Below are 15,879 nucleotides of genomic sequence, written 5' to 3'. Positions count from 1 at the left end.
AAAGCCATTCCCCTTGGCCTATCCCTACAGGCCCTTGTCCAAAGCCCCTCTCCAGGTTTCCTGTAGCCTCTTTAGGCACTGGAGCTGCTCTCAGGTCTCCCCTTCAGGAGCCTTCTCTTCTCCAGGCTGACCCAGCCCAGCTCTCTCAGCCTGGCTCCAGAGCAGAGCTGCTCCAGCCCTCGCAGCATCTCCATGGCCTCCTCTGGACCCACTCGAGCAGGGAACCCATCACTGTGGGCTCCAGGCTGTCCCTCAGGGCAGGGCAGCCCCAGGAGCAGAGACACTCCAGAGTTTCCCTGTCCTCACCCCTGTCTCTGCAGTGGGACGCAGCTCGCTGGCAGCAGGAGGTGACCGCGCTGGGCCTGAGCCTGAAGGCAGCACGGCAGGAGCGGGATGCGGCCGAGCGGGACCTGGAAGCTTTGCTGCAGAGCCACCGGCAGGAGCTGCAGTGCTGCAGGCAGCGCCTGCTGCAGGTGGGCAGGGAGGGCTGGGAACGCTGCTCCAGCCTGGCAGAGCTGTCCCGGGCAGCTCCCCCACATCCCGCAGGTGCTCCGGGACCAGCAGCACTTGGCAGAGGAGCAAAGGGAGGCCCTGGCCCGCTGGCACCGGGTGCTGCTGCAGGAAGTGCCGCATGCCAGGGGCATGGAATCAGCCGACGCCTCCACACAGACACCCTGAGCCAGCATCCAGGGCAGTGGGGACAGTTTGGTGTCCCTGCAGACCCTGACATCTCAGCCCCCTCCATCGAATGAGCCACCAGCCCTCATACCAGGGGACTGGCCAGCCCCAGCTACAGTGGTTGCACAGGGCAAGGCTTCCCGTCCTGCCTGCTCCTTGTGGAAAACTGGCCCCAGGGAGGGTGGCTGCTGGCAAAAGGGCTGTGGGGAAAGCGTTTCACCCTTCTCCCCCCAGGGAAAACCCTGCTCTGCTGCTGGGCACAGGCTGCAGAAGCAGGGTGGGAGGGCTGGTGGGTAGGAACTAGATGAACTTTAAGGTCCCTCCCAAACCAGCCCAGTCTGTGATTCCATGAATAAAGCATATGCACTTCACTGATGAGTGTCATGTTCCTGGCCCCCAAACCTCTGCCAGGCAAAGCTGATTCCTACATGGAGGACAGACACACATGTGCTGTTGTACCACAACTTTAATAACCCTAGCCAGAGCCAGCAGTGACTTCTGCATGCCAGATCACTAGCTACAGCATAAGTACAAATTTGGGTGCTGTCTCCCTTTTGGGTTGCAAGTGACACAGCTCCCACATCCCCCCATTCCCAACAGCTCCATAGAGAGCAGTAACACCACGCCTGAGGAGGAGAAACGGAGCCTAAGGACAGCAGATATTCAGCCAGGGGCTGGAGAAAGAGGTGGGAGTCATGTCCCCAGACACAGTGTGAGGCTCTGCAGGAAGCAGCACCCGGCTTTGTGCTGATGGTTGGCACTAGCACCATCCACAGGAGCTGAAACAGCATCAGCCCAACACTGGTCTGGCAGCCCCTAGCAGAGCTAACTGCTGCAGGAGCACAGGCACAAGAGATGCATACACTGGGGAAGCAGCTTTAGAACACGAGATACCACACAAACCAGAGGCTCAGGACCCTTGAGGCTGGGCATGACTGATTGCACAGGAATCCCAAGGCACAGAGCTGGAGCAGGGCCCAGTTTTCCCCCTAGAACAGGGACAGGGCACTCTCGTCCTCAGCACTCCGTGCATGCACCCATCAGTATTGACTCCCCACAATCATGAGGGCTGGGAGCCGATGGGCAGAGCACTGCTGTGCTTTCAGCACCAGCACCAAACACCCCTGAGGAACAACCAAAGGCTGCCCTGGCACACGCAGGGCAGGAAGGCAGCAGCTACGTGCGCCCATAGTACAAGTGAACAGCAAGGCCGATGCACAAGACAGAAATGAAGAAGAGAAGGGTGAGCTGCAGATTGAAGAGGGTGACAGACAGGAGAGCGTTGACCAGGATAGAGCAGGAGATGATGAAGAGCCTGGTGATGTTACTGCTGTGCTTCATCACCACAGACATGATCAAGCCATTCAAAGCCTGACTGAGCACGATCACCAGCACCCAGGAGGAGAAGCCCTCCAAGAAACCGCCCTCTGTGCTGCTCCAGAAGTAGCCAGCCAAGTTCAGCAGGACCCCAAAGAAGTAAAGGAAGAGGTTCTGCAGACTGAGAGGCAGCGCCTGGGTCTTCAGGATGGCTTCTGTGTAGACAGCAGACAAACCTGATATCAGGCAGTACACCGAGATCAGCACCAAGCCCACCAGTGTGATGTGCAGCTTCATCTCGGAGGGGCTGCCAGGGTCCTGCAGGCCCCCACAGCTGTAGCTCACCCCCGCAGCCACCAGCAGCAGAAGAGCCAGCCACTGGCGCATGCTGAGTCTTTGGCGTAGGAAGAGGCTGTAGAGGAGTGCAGTGCTGACGATCTTTAAGTTACTCAAGACCTGGTAGGTGCTGGGATCCATGAAAAGCTGCATGTGAACCACCAGGTTGTTGTTGGCAGCATAGAGCAGGGCAGAGAGGGCAAATGGGGCAACGTGGTGCCATGACACAGCGATTCCCAGCAGCTCTCGGTCCCAGGCCAGCAGGAACAGGAGGGAGAACAGCAGCTTTGTCAACTCGACAAGAACCACCACAGACGTGGAGCTGAAGGGGATCATCCCATCCACCTTGCACTGGGTCAGGAGAGGGGCATGAGAGCCATATATGACTACAGACAAGAGCAGCATCAGTCCCCACAGGCCCCTCTGGAGCACCCAGTTTGCAGAGGCAGCAGCATTACCGAACATCACCATTTTTAAGCAGTAGCCAGCAAGGGCAAGCTGCTCTCAATGCAGAAAGGCCAGACAGACTCACAGCCTAGAACTTTCAAGAACAGACCAAATACCATGGATTTAATGAGCCTGATTAAGACGTTACCTGCTACATTTCTGATGCAGCAGAGGAGAATGATTTTGGTTTTCATAAGGAAGAGAACTACAAGCTTCCCCTGGAAGCCACACCAAGCATGTTCCTAAGGCAAAGCATGCGCTCAACAAGAGGAGGGATGTGTGGTGAGCGTGATGACATGCCACAGGCAGCCCTTCAGTCTGCAGAGGCATGGGGAGAGAAGTGAGGATTAACAGCAGCTGGAGAACCGTGGGCTGCTGGTGCTTCCAAGCTACTGTGTGTTAGTGGAGTGATCACTGCTGCCACAATAATAAATACCCCATAACCAGACCTGCTGATGTCTTGCAATGATGTGGTGTAAAGCCCTTTTCCAGTGGAAAAGAACGGTGGCCGTGCCGTGCCTCTGACAGCCCTAGGAATCCTGTGTGCCTGCTAACTAAGGAACACTGTTCTACAGTCACTGCTGCCAAGGGGCTCCTCGCTAGTCCCGGCCCTTTTTCAAGGAACTGACATATTCCCGGATTGTCTTTTCCACGTTGGGCACGGCATAGTTCTGAGCAGCGTAAATCCCTGTGCAGGTCCCGACCATGAAGCCCAGGACGGCCGAGAAGCGGAGCTTGGCTACCAGGTAGCCTGCCAGGAAGCCTTTGAGGAAGGGCGACGCCAGCAGAGAGCCATCCTGAGGAGAGGAGCCAAGAGTGAGGCGGGCGGGCAGCGCAGGGGACACAGCTTCCCTCAGAAGCGGGGCCCGGCCTGCCCCAGGCATCACATGGGCGAGGGGAGCGCGTTACCTGCCCCACGCCTGCGTGCACCTCGTCCTCCACCCTGCGCTGCAGGCTCTCCAGCTGATCCTTCAGGAAGGCGAGGTCCTTCAGCTTCGGCAGCGAGTCCTGAGGGAGAACAGAAGGCCGAGGCGACGGGAGGGACAACGCAACGTTACCTCAGCCCCGACCAAGCCGCTCCCAACACCTCACTCCACTCACCTTATCGTCCGCCATCTTAGCACAGACACCACCCACCGCGCAGGCGCTGCCGGACGCTGATTGGCTGCTGGTGAGGGCGGTGACAACCTATGCGCCCTTCCCGCAGCTGGCCCGCCCGGCGCCATCTTGAGGCGAGGCGGGGTCTGGCTGGGTGCCGGCATGATGGCGGGAGCACCGCCTCCCTTCAGAGGCGTCCAACGGTGGCTGATGCTGAGGAAGGAGTCCCAGGGAGGAGCTGGTGGGGGCCTGGTGAACAGCAGCAGAGTCTGGTGTTGGTATAAAGCACAAGTGGCAGGACATGTTTGATTCCAAGTGTGATGCCTTGTCGTGTGCCTCACGATCCCTGCCTGGCCCCAGTACAAGACAGCCATCCTTCCCCCAGTAGCAAGGGGTGGAGGCAATGGCCCCTGGCTCTTCCCTGCTAAAGAGATAACAGTGTCTGGCTTCATGAGGCAGTGTCCAGCCCAGGGGCAGCACCAGGCACAGGAAAAGGAGACAAAACATGTCCCAACCTCATTAACCTCTCTTCCTTTCCTTCCGGGGGCAGGATGTGTTCACACAGGCACCTCTGTGGGCTCCTTCCTCTGTGGTCACAGCAACTCGGACGTCAGAGGTGTTTGGCTGGGCACACACAGTGACTCCCTGCATTCATGGTCAGCAGCGTTACTCTGGCCCTGAGCAGCTTCGAGCCACGCTGACCAGGTATGGGGATACTCAGTGGTGGTGGGAGCAATGGGGTGGCTCCTGCTTTTCCTGCAAACCCCAGCACCATTGGGGATGAGGAAACAACAAAAGTGACTCCCTAAAACCTTCAATTTACTACCTAAAGACTGGAGCTGCAGGTCTCTCTCTGCTAAGAGGCTTGGCTTAGTAAAGAACTGCCACTAGAAGGGACCCTGTGGACCCCTGAGCCAACTGTGACCCAGCCTGACACCCCAAAATAACCCTTTATCCCCACTTGGGGCTTTAGGTTGTTTTCCCATTGTCTGTTCCCCTTTCTGTGAGACCTAAACACCTCACAGCCATGCTGGGGACCACACTGCATCTAACACATCGCAGAAGATGCCCGTGAGACATGAACTGCAGCACTTTCAGCTTGGGAAACAGGCACTGCAGAGCTAGAGGCAGGAATGAGAAGTGCGTGTTTGAAATGAAGATTTCAGATGCTTGGCGAACTTTAATTGGAAATCGGTATATAGAGGTTTACATATATGTTATCCCAATGGATGCTACACCAGGATGTAAAGGCTTAAGGGTCTGAAGGTGTGACTTTTCAGGCAGAGCTGTGCACTAAACCAGGCAGCATGCACGAGCATTGGGACAGCCCTGTGAGGGCTTCGGGACTGCTGCTGGTGCTCATTTAATTTAATTAATTTATAAAGTATTTATAGATAGAATACATACTATTATATATAATACAATATATAATGCTATAATTATTATGTATAATGTATGCATTTATATATTAATTAATAAATTTAATTTAGACACATTCCCCACAGGTATTACCCTGATCCCACTGAGCCACTGGGAAGAGGCAACGAAAGGGACCTTGGAGTCAGTGGCAGTTGCAGCAGGAAGCAGAGGCAGTTAACTCCTAGCCAGTATAAATCCAAGAGATGTGAGTCCACCCCTCACTGACATCCCAAGCAGTCTGCTTTGCTTTGCACCATGAGAAGTTGCAACGCCAGGCAGGAGTGAGCCATTTCCCTCAGCCCTTCACACCAACCCACTTTTCAAGCAGGAGGACTTTTACTACACGGAAGGTGAAATAAGAATACTTGGTGTGAATCAAGGGCCTTGGAGCACAACCACAAAACTGGGAAAGCACAACTTGGTGCAGGCTGACAGAACTGGGATGTGGTTAAAAAGCAACACTTGGGGGCAGCACAGCCCTGTTGAGCGGTGGCTGCTGCTCACCTGGAGCTGGTTCCTCATGAAGAGTGGACCAGTCACCGACTTCGCAAGCAGGAGACGATGTGGTTTTACCAGACATGTTCGAGAGGAAAGTCAGGTCTGAAGCCAGCCAAGAAGAGTCACCAGACTGAAGGAACCAGTTGGCAATAAGGGCCGCATTTTGTTGTTCATGAACAACAAAAGGTCTCTACAGTTTCCTTACTGTTCAGCACTGGATCAGAAGCAACACAAATACTTATTGGTCTGAGGTGCCAGCATCCATCACAAGCCAGCAAGAATATGGAGGATATTTTCCAGAAGAGCTGGATGATGGTTTTCGCTCCCAAACCATTGTATCTCTCACACAGAGCATCCCAGAGCAGGTGGCACAGCAAACTGGATGCAGTCCTCCTGTGGCCACATGAGGCCATTCCTTATTCTCCAAAGCAGCAGATTAAAACCGGGAGGGAAATGTCTCTGCTGATGCTCCATCACTGGTTTTGTGCCATTTAAAGAAGCAGGAAGCTGGATGCTGTGAGGCATCTTTTAATTGCCAATAGTTGTTCTTGAAATGAGTTAGCACTGATGATGGTGCCTGTATTTATAGGGACAGGCTCTCAGTAGTTATACAGACACAGACCTCTCAGCTCCAAACCCAGCAGTAAAATGGAAGCAGAGGAGCTCTCCTTTCTAGTCTTTGTGATCCAGAGTCACAAAGGGGATTCTTAGAGGAGCTGCTCTGCTTTCAGCAGCCCCCTGAGCAATACGCTCACCCTCCCAAAGGACGCTCATGTGCTGACACCAGGCTGGTGGTGAGTGCCCAGTGCTCCTGCCTCCCACCATGGCCGTGTGGGATGGAAATGGCTCCTGAGCCAAAAACACTTACCATTCTCAACCTAGCAAGGTCACAGCAGCTTTGAGCTCCATCCCTGTCTTTTACATGGACTGAGAGTCCATGTAGCTGGAGTCAGCCTGAAAATTTCTGGATCTTCCAGTGCAGTGATATTTAATACACACATCCCTCCAGAGAGAGAGTTCAGAGCGATTTTAGGCAGTAAGGGGGGTGCAAACTCCATAAGAAGAATTCCTAAATTCACCATTCAAAAAGCACAAATTTAAGCCATTCTTTCTCCATCTGCCTGACCCAGACAATAGCTGTATTTGTGCACATGGCAGGTCAGGCTGCACTTCCGGCTTCTCATCCCAGGAAAAGGGGAAGATGTACAAGTGCAGGAGTAAAGCCACTCTTGTACAGGCACAGCGTCTCCTGCAGAAGAACTGGTCGCTTTGTCTAAGTTCATGGTAAAAGCCCAAGCTTCTGCTTTGCAGTGGGGCTTGGAGACAACCCAACTATCAGCCTCCCTGAGGTTAAAAAATAAGCCTCTTTGCTGTATGGAGCAGGATGGATTGCTACGGGCAGTTAATAGTGATTTCTGGTGCCCACAAGGAGGAAAGAGCAAACCATGCCTCAGAAAGGATGCCTAGGGCTGGTCCTTTGGTTGCAAATGAGCAGGAGCTGGGCTTATTTACATCCGAATGGTACTGACAAAACCTGGTGGAAGAACAGCAAAGATGTGAGAAAAGGGTGTGAGGAGCCTTGTCCTTGGCATCCCAGCTCACCCCTGACTACAGGGAGGGTGCAGCCATGCTGTGCCTCCCTCTGTGCCTCGCTCACCTGGACATCTACTGAGAACTTGACCATGGACCTGCCTGTTACTGAATAATGGACCTCGGACCTGCTCAGCTCACCTGACTGAGCTGTGGTGGCATTGCTGCTCCCTGCCTTTGGCTGGGGTGTGGGTCTGCTGCTCCCTGATGCCTCTCCTTCATCCTGAGGGAAAGGAAAAGCTACTCAGGCTCTGGAGCAGTGCTGGAGGAAAATGTTCAGCAAGACCACACTGCTGCTTCTGGCTGTTCCTGTGTTCTGAGCTCACCCTGATGCCACACATTTATCCTGAGTCTTAGGAGGTACCCACAGCGTTAGCTCTGTGCCCTTGGAACGCTGCTCTGAAACAGGAGGTGGGGATCAGGACCATGCCCTGACCCCTCAGGTGCATCACTCTGCTCCCTGCACCCCGGGGTATGTGTGTCCTACCAGGAGCAGGAGGTCCCTCCCCTGCACCAGCAGGTTTCCCCTCTCCCTCTCTGGCCAATGCAGAACCGGGCACTGAGCACATCCTGAAGGCCTCGACAAAGATCCCTATCACCTCTGCAAGCCACCAGGCTGAGAGGAGCTGGCTCTTGGTCTTTGCTGTCACAAACCCTCCCTTAACAGCCCTTTCATCTGCCGGTTTTGTCTCCTGCACAGATGCAGTGCCCAGGGATTATGCTGCAGATTAAGGTTTTACCGAGTCCTGAAATGGGTTCCAGTTCCCACTCCCAGCAGGACCAACGTGCAGCCAAATCTCTGAGAGCTTGGAGCTGGGGGGAGGCATCTCCCACCATGTTCTGCCACATGCATGGAAGATGGAGCCCTGACACTCACCTGGGGTGCTGTGCTGAGGGGCAGCTGCCAGCTAAGAGCAGTTCTATCCTGGGAAGGAAAGCTTAGGAGAGGAAGAAGGAACTGCAGTTGTCTCAGCAGTGGCTGAAATCACAGAATCCCAGTCTGATTTGTGTTGGAAAGGAGCTTAAAGCTCATTCAGTTCCAACCTCTGCCACAGGCAGGGACACCTTCCACTAGAGCAGCTTGCTCCAAGGCCTTGTGTCCAACCTGGCCTTGAACACTGCCAGGGATGGGGCAGCCAGAGCTTCTCTGGGCACCCTGGGCGAGCGCCTCAGCACCCTCACAGGGAAGAACTTCTACCTAAGAGCTCATCTCAGTCTCCCCTCTGGCAGGTTAAAGCCATTCCCCTTGTCCTCTTCCTACAGGCCCTTGTCCAAAGCCCCTCTCCAGGTTTCTTGTAGCCTCTTTGGGATTTTGCTGTCTCCCCAGCTGGGAAGGATTCTGGCAGCAGCTGACCATGGGGACTGTGTTTCTTCGCCACTTCCTTGGCCCTGGCAGTCCCTTTGGAGCAGGCTCTGTCCCCTGCTCTGCTTCTGCCTGAGCAGATGAGGCCCAAATAGTTAGGGAGGACCTAGCTTGCTGGACTTGTTGGGGACACCTCACTCTCAAGCACAGAGGGCTGAGCAGCTCAGACATGGGATATTTTGCACCTAAACCCCCATGAATGTTGTCCCTGGGCTGCACCCTGCCCCTTTCCCAGAGCTCCAGGGGTCTGGCATGTCCTTTGGGCCTGGAGAAACACTTCTCTGGGGTGCTTGGGAGCAATGTGGGCATGGGAATTACTGGATGGAGCAAAGGCAGGGAGGTTTCTTGCACTTTGGGACCACCAATTGTCAGACAGTGTCAGTCCTCCACATCCCAAATGGGTGGAATTGAGGCTCTTGTGTGTAAGTGTGCAGTGGGCTCATCAGGCTGCAGGGTGCCCTTAAGTCCTGCATGTAGTCCTTGTGCCTGCAGAAACCATCAGATTAGTGAGGCCAGGGTGGAAGGATGTATTGGATCCAGCACATACGTCCACACTCATAGCTGGGATTTCCAAAGCCCTATCTAGCACCACAGGATCACCAAGGGCAGACTGCACATCATGCCAGAGATTTGGGGTTAACACAATTTGCCCGGAGGAAAATGCTTTATATGACACAAATCCAAGCAGATTGAAACCAAACCCAAACATTCACAGATGACTATATGAGATGGACATGACAAAGAAGATAGGAAGCGTGTCACAGGGCTGCGGTTTGAGGCAGCAGTTTCCAGTAACCATGACGCACAAGAGGCTTTGGTGAGCAGTTCCTGCAGGAGGCTGGGGCTTGCTGCCATGGGCAGCACTTGCTGCAGGAGAAAGGGGCTGGCGGCAGGCCCAAGGGGACAGTGTGGGGCTGGGCAGTGCTTTAGAAGCCATCACTTCGCAGTGGCTGTGGCAGGTCTGAGCTGCTGATCTGAAGGCTGAGCTCCGCTGAGTCGAGGGTGGTGGATGGGATGTGGGAGGCGTTCTCTTCTTGCACTGTGTACTCCTCACAGTGCTGCTGCTGGAGGTGCCACAGGATCTCTCTGGACAAGAAGTGGGGCTCTGCTTCTCCTGACTCTGGAACAGAAACAGACAAAACCCACCTTCACTGGTCAGCCCAAGGCAGGGGGCTGGGCAGAGAGCAGAGTTTCTGCATACACAGGATTCCCTGGGAAGTCAAAACATGGTTCTTTCTTCCTCCTTGTCAGAAGAGAGAAGTTAAAAGACAAAGTGCAGGAAGGAGAGTGAAATACAGGCATCATGTTGTGGTGGGAACTACCTCGCTGGATAGAAATGCTTCTCCCCTTCAGGGAGAGAGCTGAATTTCATCTGAAAAAGAATGAGGTTCACTTCAGCAAGAAGCACAAACCTGTTGTCAAGCCCTGCTGTTCTGGAGGTGTGGAGAAGGGAAATGAAAGGAAAATGAGAAGGGAGAATGTCGCTCCTGGACTCCTGGAATCACAGAATCCCAGACTGGTTTGGGTAGGAAGTGACCTTAAAGCTCATCCAGTTCCAACCCCTGCCACAGGCAGGGACACCTTCCACTAGAGCAACTTGCTCCAAGCCCCTGTGTCCAACCTGGCCTTGAACACTGCCAGGGATGGGGTCCCTGCCACAGCTTCTCTGGGCACCCTGGGCCAGCGCCTCAGCACCCTCACAGGGAAGAGCTTCTGCCTAAGAGCTCATCTCAATCTCCCCTCTGGCAGGTTAAAGCCATTCCCCTTGGCCTGTCCTTACAGGCCCATGTCCAAAACCCCTCTCCAGGTTTCTTGTAGCCTCTTTAGGCACTGGAGCTGCTCTAAGGTCTCCCCTTCAGGAGTCTTCTCTTCTCCAGGCTGACCCAGCCCAGCTCTCTCAGCCTGGCTCCAGAGCAGAGCTGCTCCAGCCCTCGCAGCACCTCCATGGCCCACTTCCCCTTGTTTGCCCTGATCTGACTTCACTCAAGGGCTGGGAGAGCACAGCCACCATGTGGGCACCCTCCTGCCTCCTCACTCACCCTCGTAGGCAATGAGCCGGTAGGTACCCATGCACTCCTTGGAGCGTTTCAGGATCTCCTCCAAGGTCCTGTAGAAAATCTTGGCCTGTTCCAGGCGGTCCTCCCGGCTGAAGGCAGCACACTCATCCTGGGACATGGCGTAGAGGGACTGCAGTGGGGTGGCATATTCCACTGCACAGTGCCAGAGCTGCAGGGAAGGAAGAAAAAGACATGAGGGCAGGAGAACCAAACACCCAGCAAAGGGCTGCCAGGGGACCCTGGTGCTGGGCAGAGCCCTCAAGTCTCCTCAACAGCTCCTTGCCCTGCCCTGGGGCTGTGTGTTGGACTAATGGGAGACTGAGATGAGCTCTTAGGCACAAGTTCTTCCCTGTAAGGTTGCTGAGGTGCTGGCACAGGGTGCCCAGAGAAGCTGTGGCTGCCCCATCTCTGGCAGTGTTCAAGGCCAGGTTGGACACAGGGGCTTGGAGCAAGCTGCTGTAGTGGAAGGTGTACCCTGCCCATGGCAGGAGGTTGGAGCTGTCTGATCACATCTTCTCTGTGGCTTCTCTGCTGGACAAGTGTAAGTCTGAGCATCCTAATGAAGCACAGGAGAATGGAGAAGAGGATAAACACTGGCAAGATGAATGCACAGCTAGAAGGATGCTGATCAAACATATGAGATTTTTTAAAGCCATAAGAATTCCAAGAAGGAGCAGGGTTGACAGTAAGTCTTATACTGGGTAAACTGGAAAGTTTAATAAAGTATTAGAATGAAGAGGGAAGGGATCCCTGGGTAAATTGTAGAAAGAGTTTCCAGCTTTGGGAGGGAGATGCCCCAGTGCTGGTGCCAAGGTGTGGGTTTTACTGACAGCACAGAGTCAGGACAGGTCCAGGCTGCAGAGCTGCTGGAGCTCACTTGGAGCCGAGTGACTCAGCAGGAGGCTGGCAGATGAAACACAGCATCAGTGTGTGCATCGTGGCAGGAAAAGCCCAATGCTGAGTGCACTTTCCCAGAAGCAGGGCTAGAAAAGAGGCTCTGGAGCCCCTGCAGGCAACAGCTCCGTGCTCAGGCACCAGCAAAAGGCCAATTAGGAGGACCCAGTTGGGAAGCATTGCTCTGCCAACACTTCCATCCATGGCTGTGTCAGCAGGACCAGTGTGTTCCCTCCTCCACTGAGGCCCAACTGCCTGGAGATGTGAAAGGAGATGAGTGCAGTGTAAGATGGAGGGATTTAGGGCTTATCAGCCTGGAAAAGAGGTGACTGGTGCATTGGGAGAGAGTCAAATGATGTAATGACTCACACAGACATCTTCTAGCACGTCTTCACAACAAAAATATTCACTTGTCCCATGGGAAGTGATGCTCTGTACCCCACAGCTGCTGCTTTCTGCTCAGGTCTCTGCTGCTTTCTGGACTCACATCTGCTCCAGGAGGGGTTAAGTGAGCCCAGCATCCCTGAAAGGGCTGAGCCTGGGAGGAGGCAGTCAGCAGGAATGCGTGCAGATAGGCTTCATTGACCAGGACCTCTCCATCTCACAGAAGCCTGCTGAAAGCTGGGAGTATCTAAGAGAAGAGGGGACACTGTCCTGCCCTTATGGCCACTTCTGGGCCAGCGTCTAGGCCAGGAGGACCTTTGGGCTGATGCATGCTGACCACTGGCCCGACAATGCACTCAATACCTTGTTATCTTCATCCCTGATGGCATAGAGACTGTGTCTGTAGACCCTGTTTTTGGTGCCAGCTCGGGTCAGAGTGGTTTCTGTGAGGTCTGTCAGGTACTGGATGTTGCTGTCAGCTTTCTCCAGGTCATCACAGACGTCACAGCTCAGAGGGACCAAGATGTGGAGCTTCCAGGTCTCCCTGCATGACAGCACGCTGGGGTTGGCTCTGCTGAATTCCTCCATTGACTTTTGCAGCCCTGGTGGAAGAGAGCATGGGGCAGAGGTGCCTGGTGTGAGTCCAGCTGCTTTCTGCCTTGCTCCGCATTTCCCTGCTAACACTGTAAAAGCGGGACGATTGTTATTAGGAGCTATTTCTATCTCTAGGCATGATAATGCAGGGAAACAGCTACGTACGTGGAAGGACTATTTTTAGGTACCCAACATAGTAAGACCAGGCAAGTCCATGAGCGACGTTGTGCTTGGACCTCTCGGACATCTCAGACACCTCCACTGCTGAGGGCTTCTGCAGAGGGAACAAAGACAGAGCAAGTGTGGTGAAAGCAGCACCTGGGCTCTTCTGCAATGCTCAGTTCTCTGCAGGGATTGAGAGCAAATTGATCCAGGGGTGAGCTCCCTGCGGCCCCTTCCACCACCACAGCCCCTGCAGGTGTGGCAGATGATGCTGGGGCAAGTTGGGCATGTTTCTGGCTGCACCATCAATTGGGATTGTTTTGTCCCAGTGCAATTTATGGCTCTGCCCAGTGCTTCCAGCATCTGAGAGGGGACATTCCACTGCCTGATAGCGGGGTTTCCAGGGCCACCAGTGGCTCCTGCCAGCTCTGTGTGTTCATTAGGGTGCTGAGGCGCTGGCAGAGGGTGCCCAGAGAAGCTGTGGCTGCCCCATCCCTGGCAGTGTTCAAGGCCAGGTTGGACACAGGGGCTTGGAGCAAGCTGCTCTAGTGGAAGGTGTCCCTGCCCGTGGCAGGGGTTGGAACTGGATGAGTTTAAGGTCCCTTCCAACACAAACCTGTCTGATTCTGTGAGTCTATGATTTAGGTGGAAATGGATGTTCAGTCCCCAAAACACCTTTCTGAGCCCACATGATCCCTCTCCCCATCCAGCTCAGCTGGGGTAAAGCAGAGCCCTGGAGTGCTGCAGAGGTACCTGGAGCTTGGCTCTGCCTACACCCCACCCCTGCAATGAACCCTTTGGACACCACACAGCCACCCTTTCCCTCAAGCATCAGCCTGACTGGCATCTTTAAAAATACCTGGGTTTTTGTGTCAGTGGGGCTCTGGCTGTTGAGGGCTGCTGCCAGCACCCTGGCAGGGCTGTGCTCATTCAAAGGCAGCCTGGCAACTCCTGCCTATAGCAAGCCAGCATGGGGTTGAGGAGATCAGCCCTTCAGGGCTGAGCTGATGAGAGTGTTTCTCCTGCTGTGGGGCAGGATGCCGATGGGCTGTATGTGCAGGGGCTGCACAGATCTGGGCCTTGTGCCCCCACCACTGCTTAGGGCTCGAAGTGCTCCCCGGGTAGCCAGCCGGGTCAGAGGTGTTGGTGCCTTACGTGGAGCCCCAGGGTGAGGCTGAGGAGCTGGCATAGGGCAGCCAGGCCGAGGTGGAGGCCAAGCTTCTGCCTGTCTTCATCGAGAAGAGCCACATATGCTAAGGTGCAGAGGAGCAGTGTGGGCCAGCGCAGTGGGAAGCAGGCACTCAGCACCCTCCAGAAGCTGCCGCGGTGCCTGCAAGGGACAGGGAGACAGGAGACAGCAGCCACTGCAGCACATGGGGCACTGGCCGGGGGATGCTCCCACTCCCTGCCAGTGCTGCTGACTTCTGGAGCCCTGTGGGACCCTGCTCAGGGTACACCAGGTGCCTCCAGCCCTGACAGAGCTTGGGTCACTTGCAGCACCCATGGGTGTCAGAGGGGAGCAGATGCAGTGTCACACTGGACAGCAAGGGGAGACTATCTCCAACAGTTCCACGCCCACCAGTACAGAGTGGTGGGAAGAGGCTGGGGGCTGAGGTCTGTTACACAGGGAAAGGGCACACTGGGGATCTGCCAGAGAGGAAAGGAAAGGAGAGGTCAGGTCCATGCTGGATGGGAGCTGGGCAGTTAGGAGAGGAGGAGAGGAAGAAAGGGAGGAAGATGAGAGAGGCAGGCTGATGGAGAGCAGTGTGTGCTGCTGGGGCTCAGCAGGCCGTTGCCACAGAAGGCACAAGCAGAAGAGAGGGGCAGATACCTCCCCAACATCCAGAGGCTATGTCCTTGTCCCCAGGGTGGCTCTGAAGCCTGGGATGGAACCCTGCCAAGCTGCCTCACCTGGACTGCAGGTGGAAGATTTCCTCCGCCAGGTAGCAGGTGCCCTTGAGCAGCACCCCGATCTGCAGGGCCACAAAGTGGCAGGTGAGGCTGCGGGCGGTGGGCATGAGGGGCTCCCCAGTCAGGTACAGCGCTGCGGCACACACAGCCAGGAGCAGGTACACGGCGCCCTGTGCTCGGCCTCCCCGCGCCCTGGGGATGAGCAGGGCGCTGCGGTGCTGCGGCCGCCACGGTCCCCGAGACATCTGCGGCAGAGAGCAAGGGTCAGCGGTGACCACTATTCCCAGCACCCACCGCGGGGAGTGGACAAGGGGGACACAGGAACATCCAGCGCTCACTGAGCACCCCAAAGCTTGCAACAGAGCCCTCTTTATGCTACTGAAATGCAGTTGCTTCTGGGGAGGCTCCCTTGTGCGCTGCCCAGGGCAGCCCCCCGTGCTCAAATGGGCTTGGCAAGCAGGGCCTGGGTGGCCACCCCACTCTCAGATCTCATACTCATGCCAGCTCTTCCTGCTCTGCAGCCACAGGGCCTGGAAGAGCAGTGCGTGCTCCTTGTTGTACTCACCTCAGCCGCTACCAGCTGTTGCCTGGGCTTCCTGCACCTGGGTTGATGGGCTCAGTTCTCCAGCCTGGGCAGCTACTGCTGCACACAAAGACCTGGAGCGCCTTATCAAGCTCCTGGTGCCCTAAGTGGAACTGCGCTTCCCAGCACCATGGAAAATGAAAATGAAAGGAGCAATCATGCCTGGAGAGCAGCAGAGCCCTCCCACTCTGCAGCCCACACACAGCACTCAGGAAACCCAGGCACTGGCGCATGGAGCAGGTTTCAGACATGACTTCTGGGAAGCCCAAACATGCCTGTCAGGTCACAGCGGGGCTGAGCCAAGCTGCAGTAAGGAAAAGGACAAGAATTGATGGAGGTTTAATTTACTGAGTGCAGCAGGTTTCCAGGGGTGAAACAGAAGCAAATTCCTTCTGTAAGAGAGGGAGACTCACAGTGCACACACAGTGGGGTCCCCCCACCCCACACAGCTCTGGGAGGCACTGACTTGGGAGGCAGTGCCCATGGACACTGCAACATAGCAGGGCTCCTGCAGCCAGGCTCTTGCTGGTCAGTAAGGCCCTCCAGCC

At 55.3% G+C, this 15,879-nt stretch overlaps 3 protein-coding genes across 3 annotated transcripts; all 3 read right to left on the bottom strand.

The window, feature by feature from the left end:
- Window positions 1–1,158: 1,158 nt before the first annotated feature.
- On the bottom strand, window positions 1,159–2,816 carry SLC35A4 (solute carrier family 35 member A4). The gene has a single exon (XM_080627516.1). The coding sequence runs from the start codon at window positions 2,800–2,802 to the stop codon at window positions 1,855–1,857; it is 948 nt and encodes a 315-aa protein (XP_080483642.1). The 5' UTR covers window positions 2,803–2,816; the 3' UTR covers window positions 1,159–1,854.
- Window positions 2,817–3,360: 544 nt separating this feature from the next.
- Window positions 3,361–3,910, bottom strand: LOC308226108 (SLC35A4 upstream microprotein). Its single transcript, XM_080627517.1, has 3 exons — window positions 3,880–3,910; window positions 3,688–3,786; window positions 3,361–3,575 (listed from the first exon to the last, which is right to left on the bottom strand). Exons 1-3 carry the CDS (start codon window positions 3,892–3,894, stop codon window positions 3,378–3,380), a joined length of 312 nt encoding a protein of 103 aa, XP_080483643.1. The 5' UTR covers window positions 3,895–3,910; the 3' UTR covers window positions 3,361–3,377.
- Window positions 3,911–9,672: 5,762 nt separating this feature from the next.
- Window positions 9,673–15,435, bottom strand: STING1 (stimulator of interferon response cGAMP interactor 1; the record flags this gene model as incomplete). Its single annotated transcript, XM_080626928.1, has 7 exons — window positions 15,314–15,435; window positions 14,749–14,993; window positions 13,993–14,167; window positions 12,841–12,949; window positions 12,445–12,683; window positions 10,786–10,972; window positions 9,673–9,866 (listed from the first exon to the last, which is right to left on the bottom strand). The coding sequence occupies exons 2-7, from the start codon at window positions 14,991–14,993 to the stop codon at window positions 9,673–9,675; spliced, it is 1,149 nt and encodes a 382-aa protein (XP_080483054.1). The 5' UTR covers window positions 15,314–15,435.
- Window positions 15,436–15,879: the final 444 nt, after the last annotated feature.

The sequence above is a fragment of the Psittacula echo genome (assembly GCF_963264785.1).
Source record: "Psittacula echo genome assembly, chromosome: 11".
In the NCBI taxonomy this organism is placed as follows: Eukaryota; Metazoa; Chordata; class Aves; order Psittaciformes; family Psittacidae; genus Psittacula; species Psittacula echo.
Note: the sequence above shows the minus strand (reverse complement) of the source record. Positions and strands in the feature narration are given on the sequence as shown.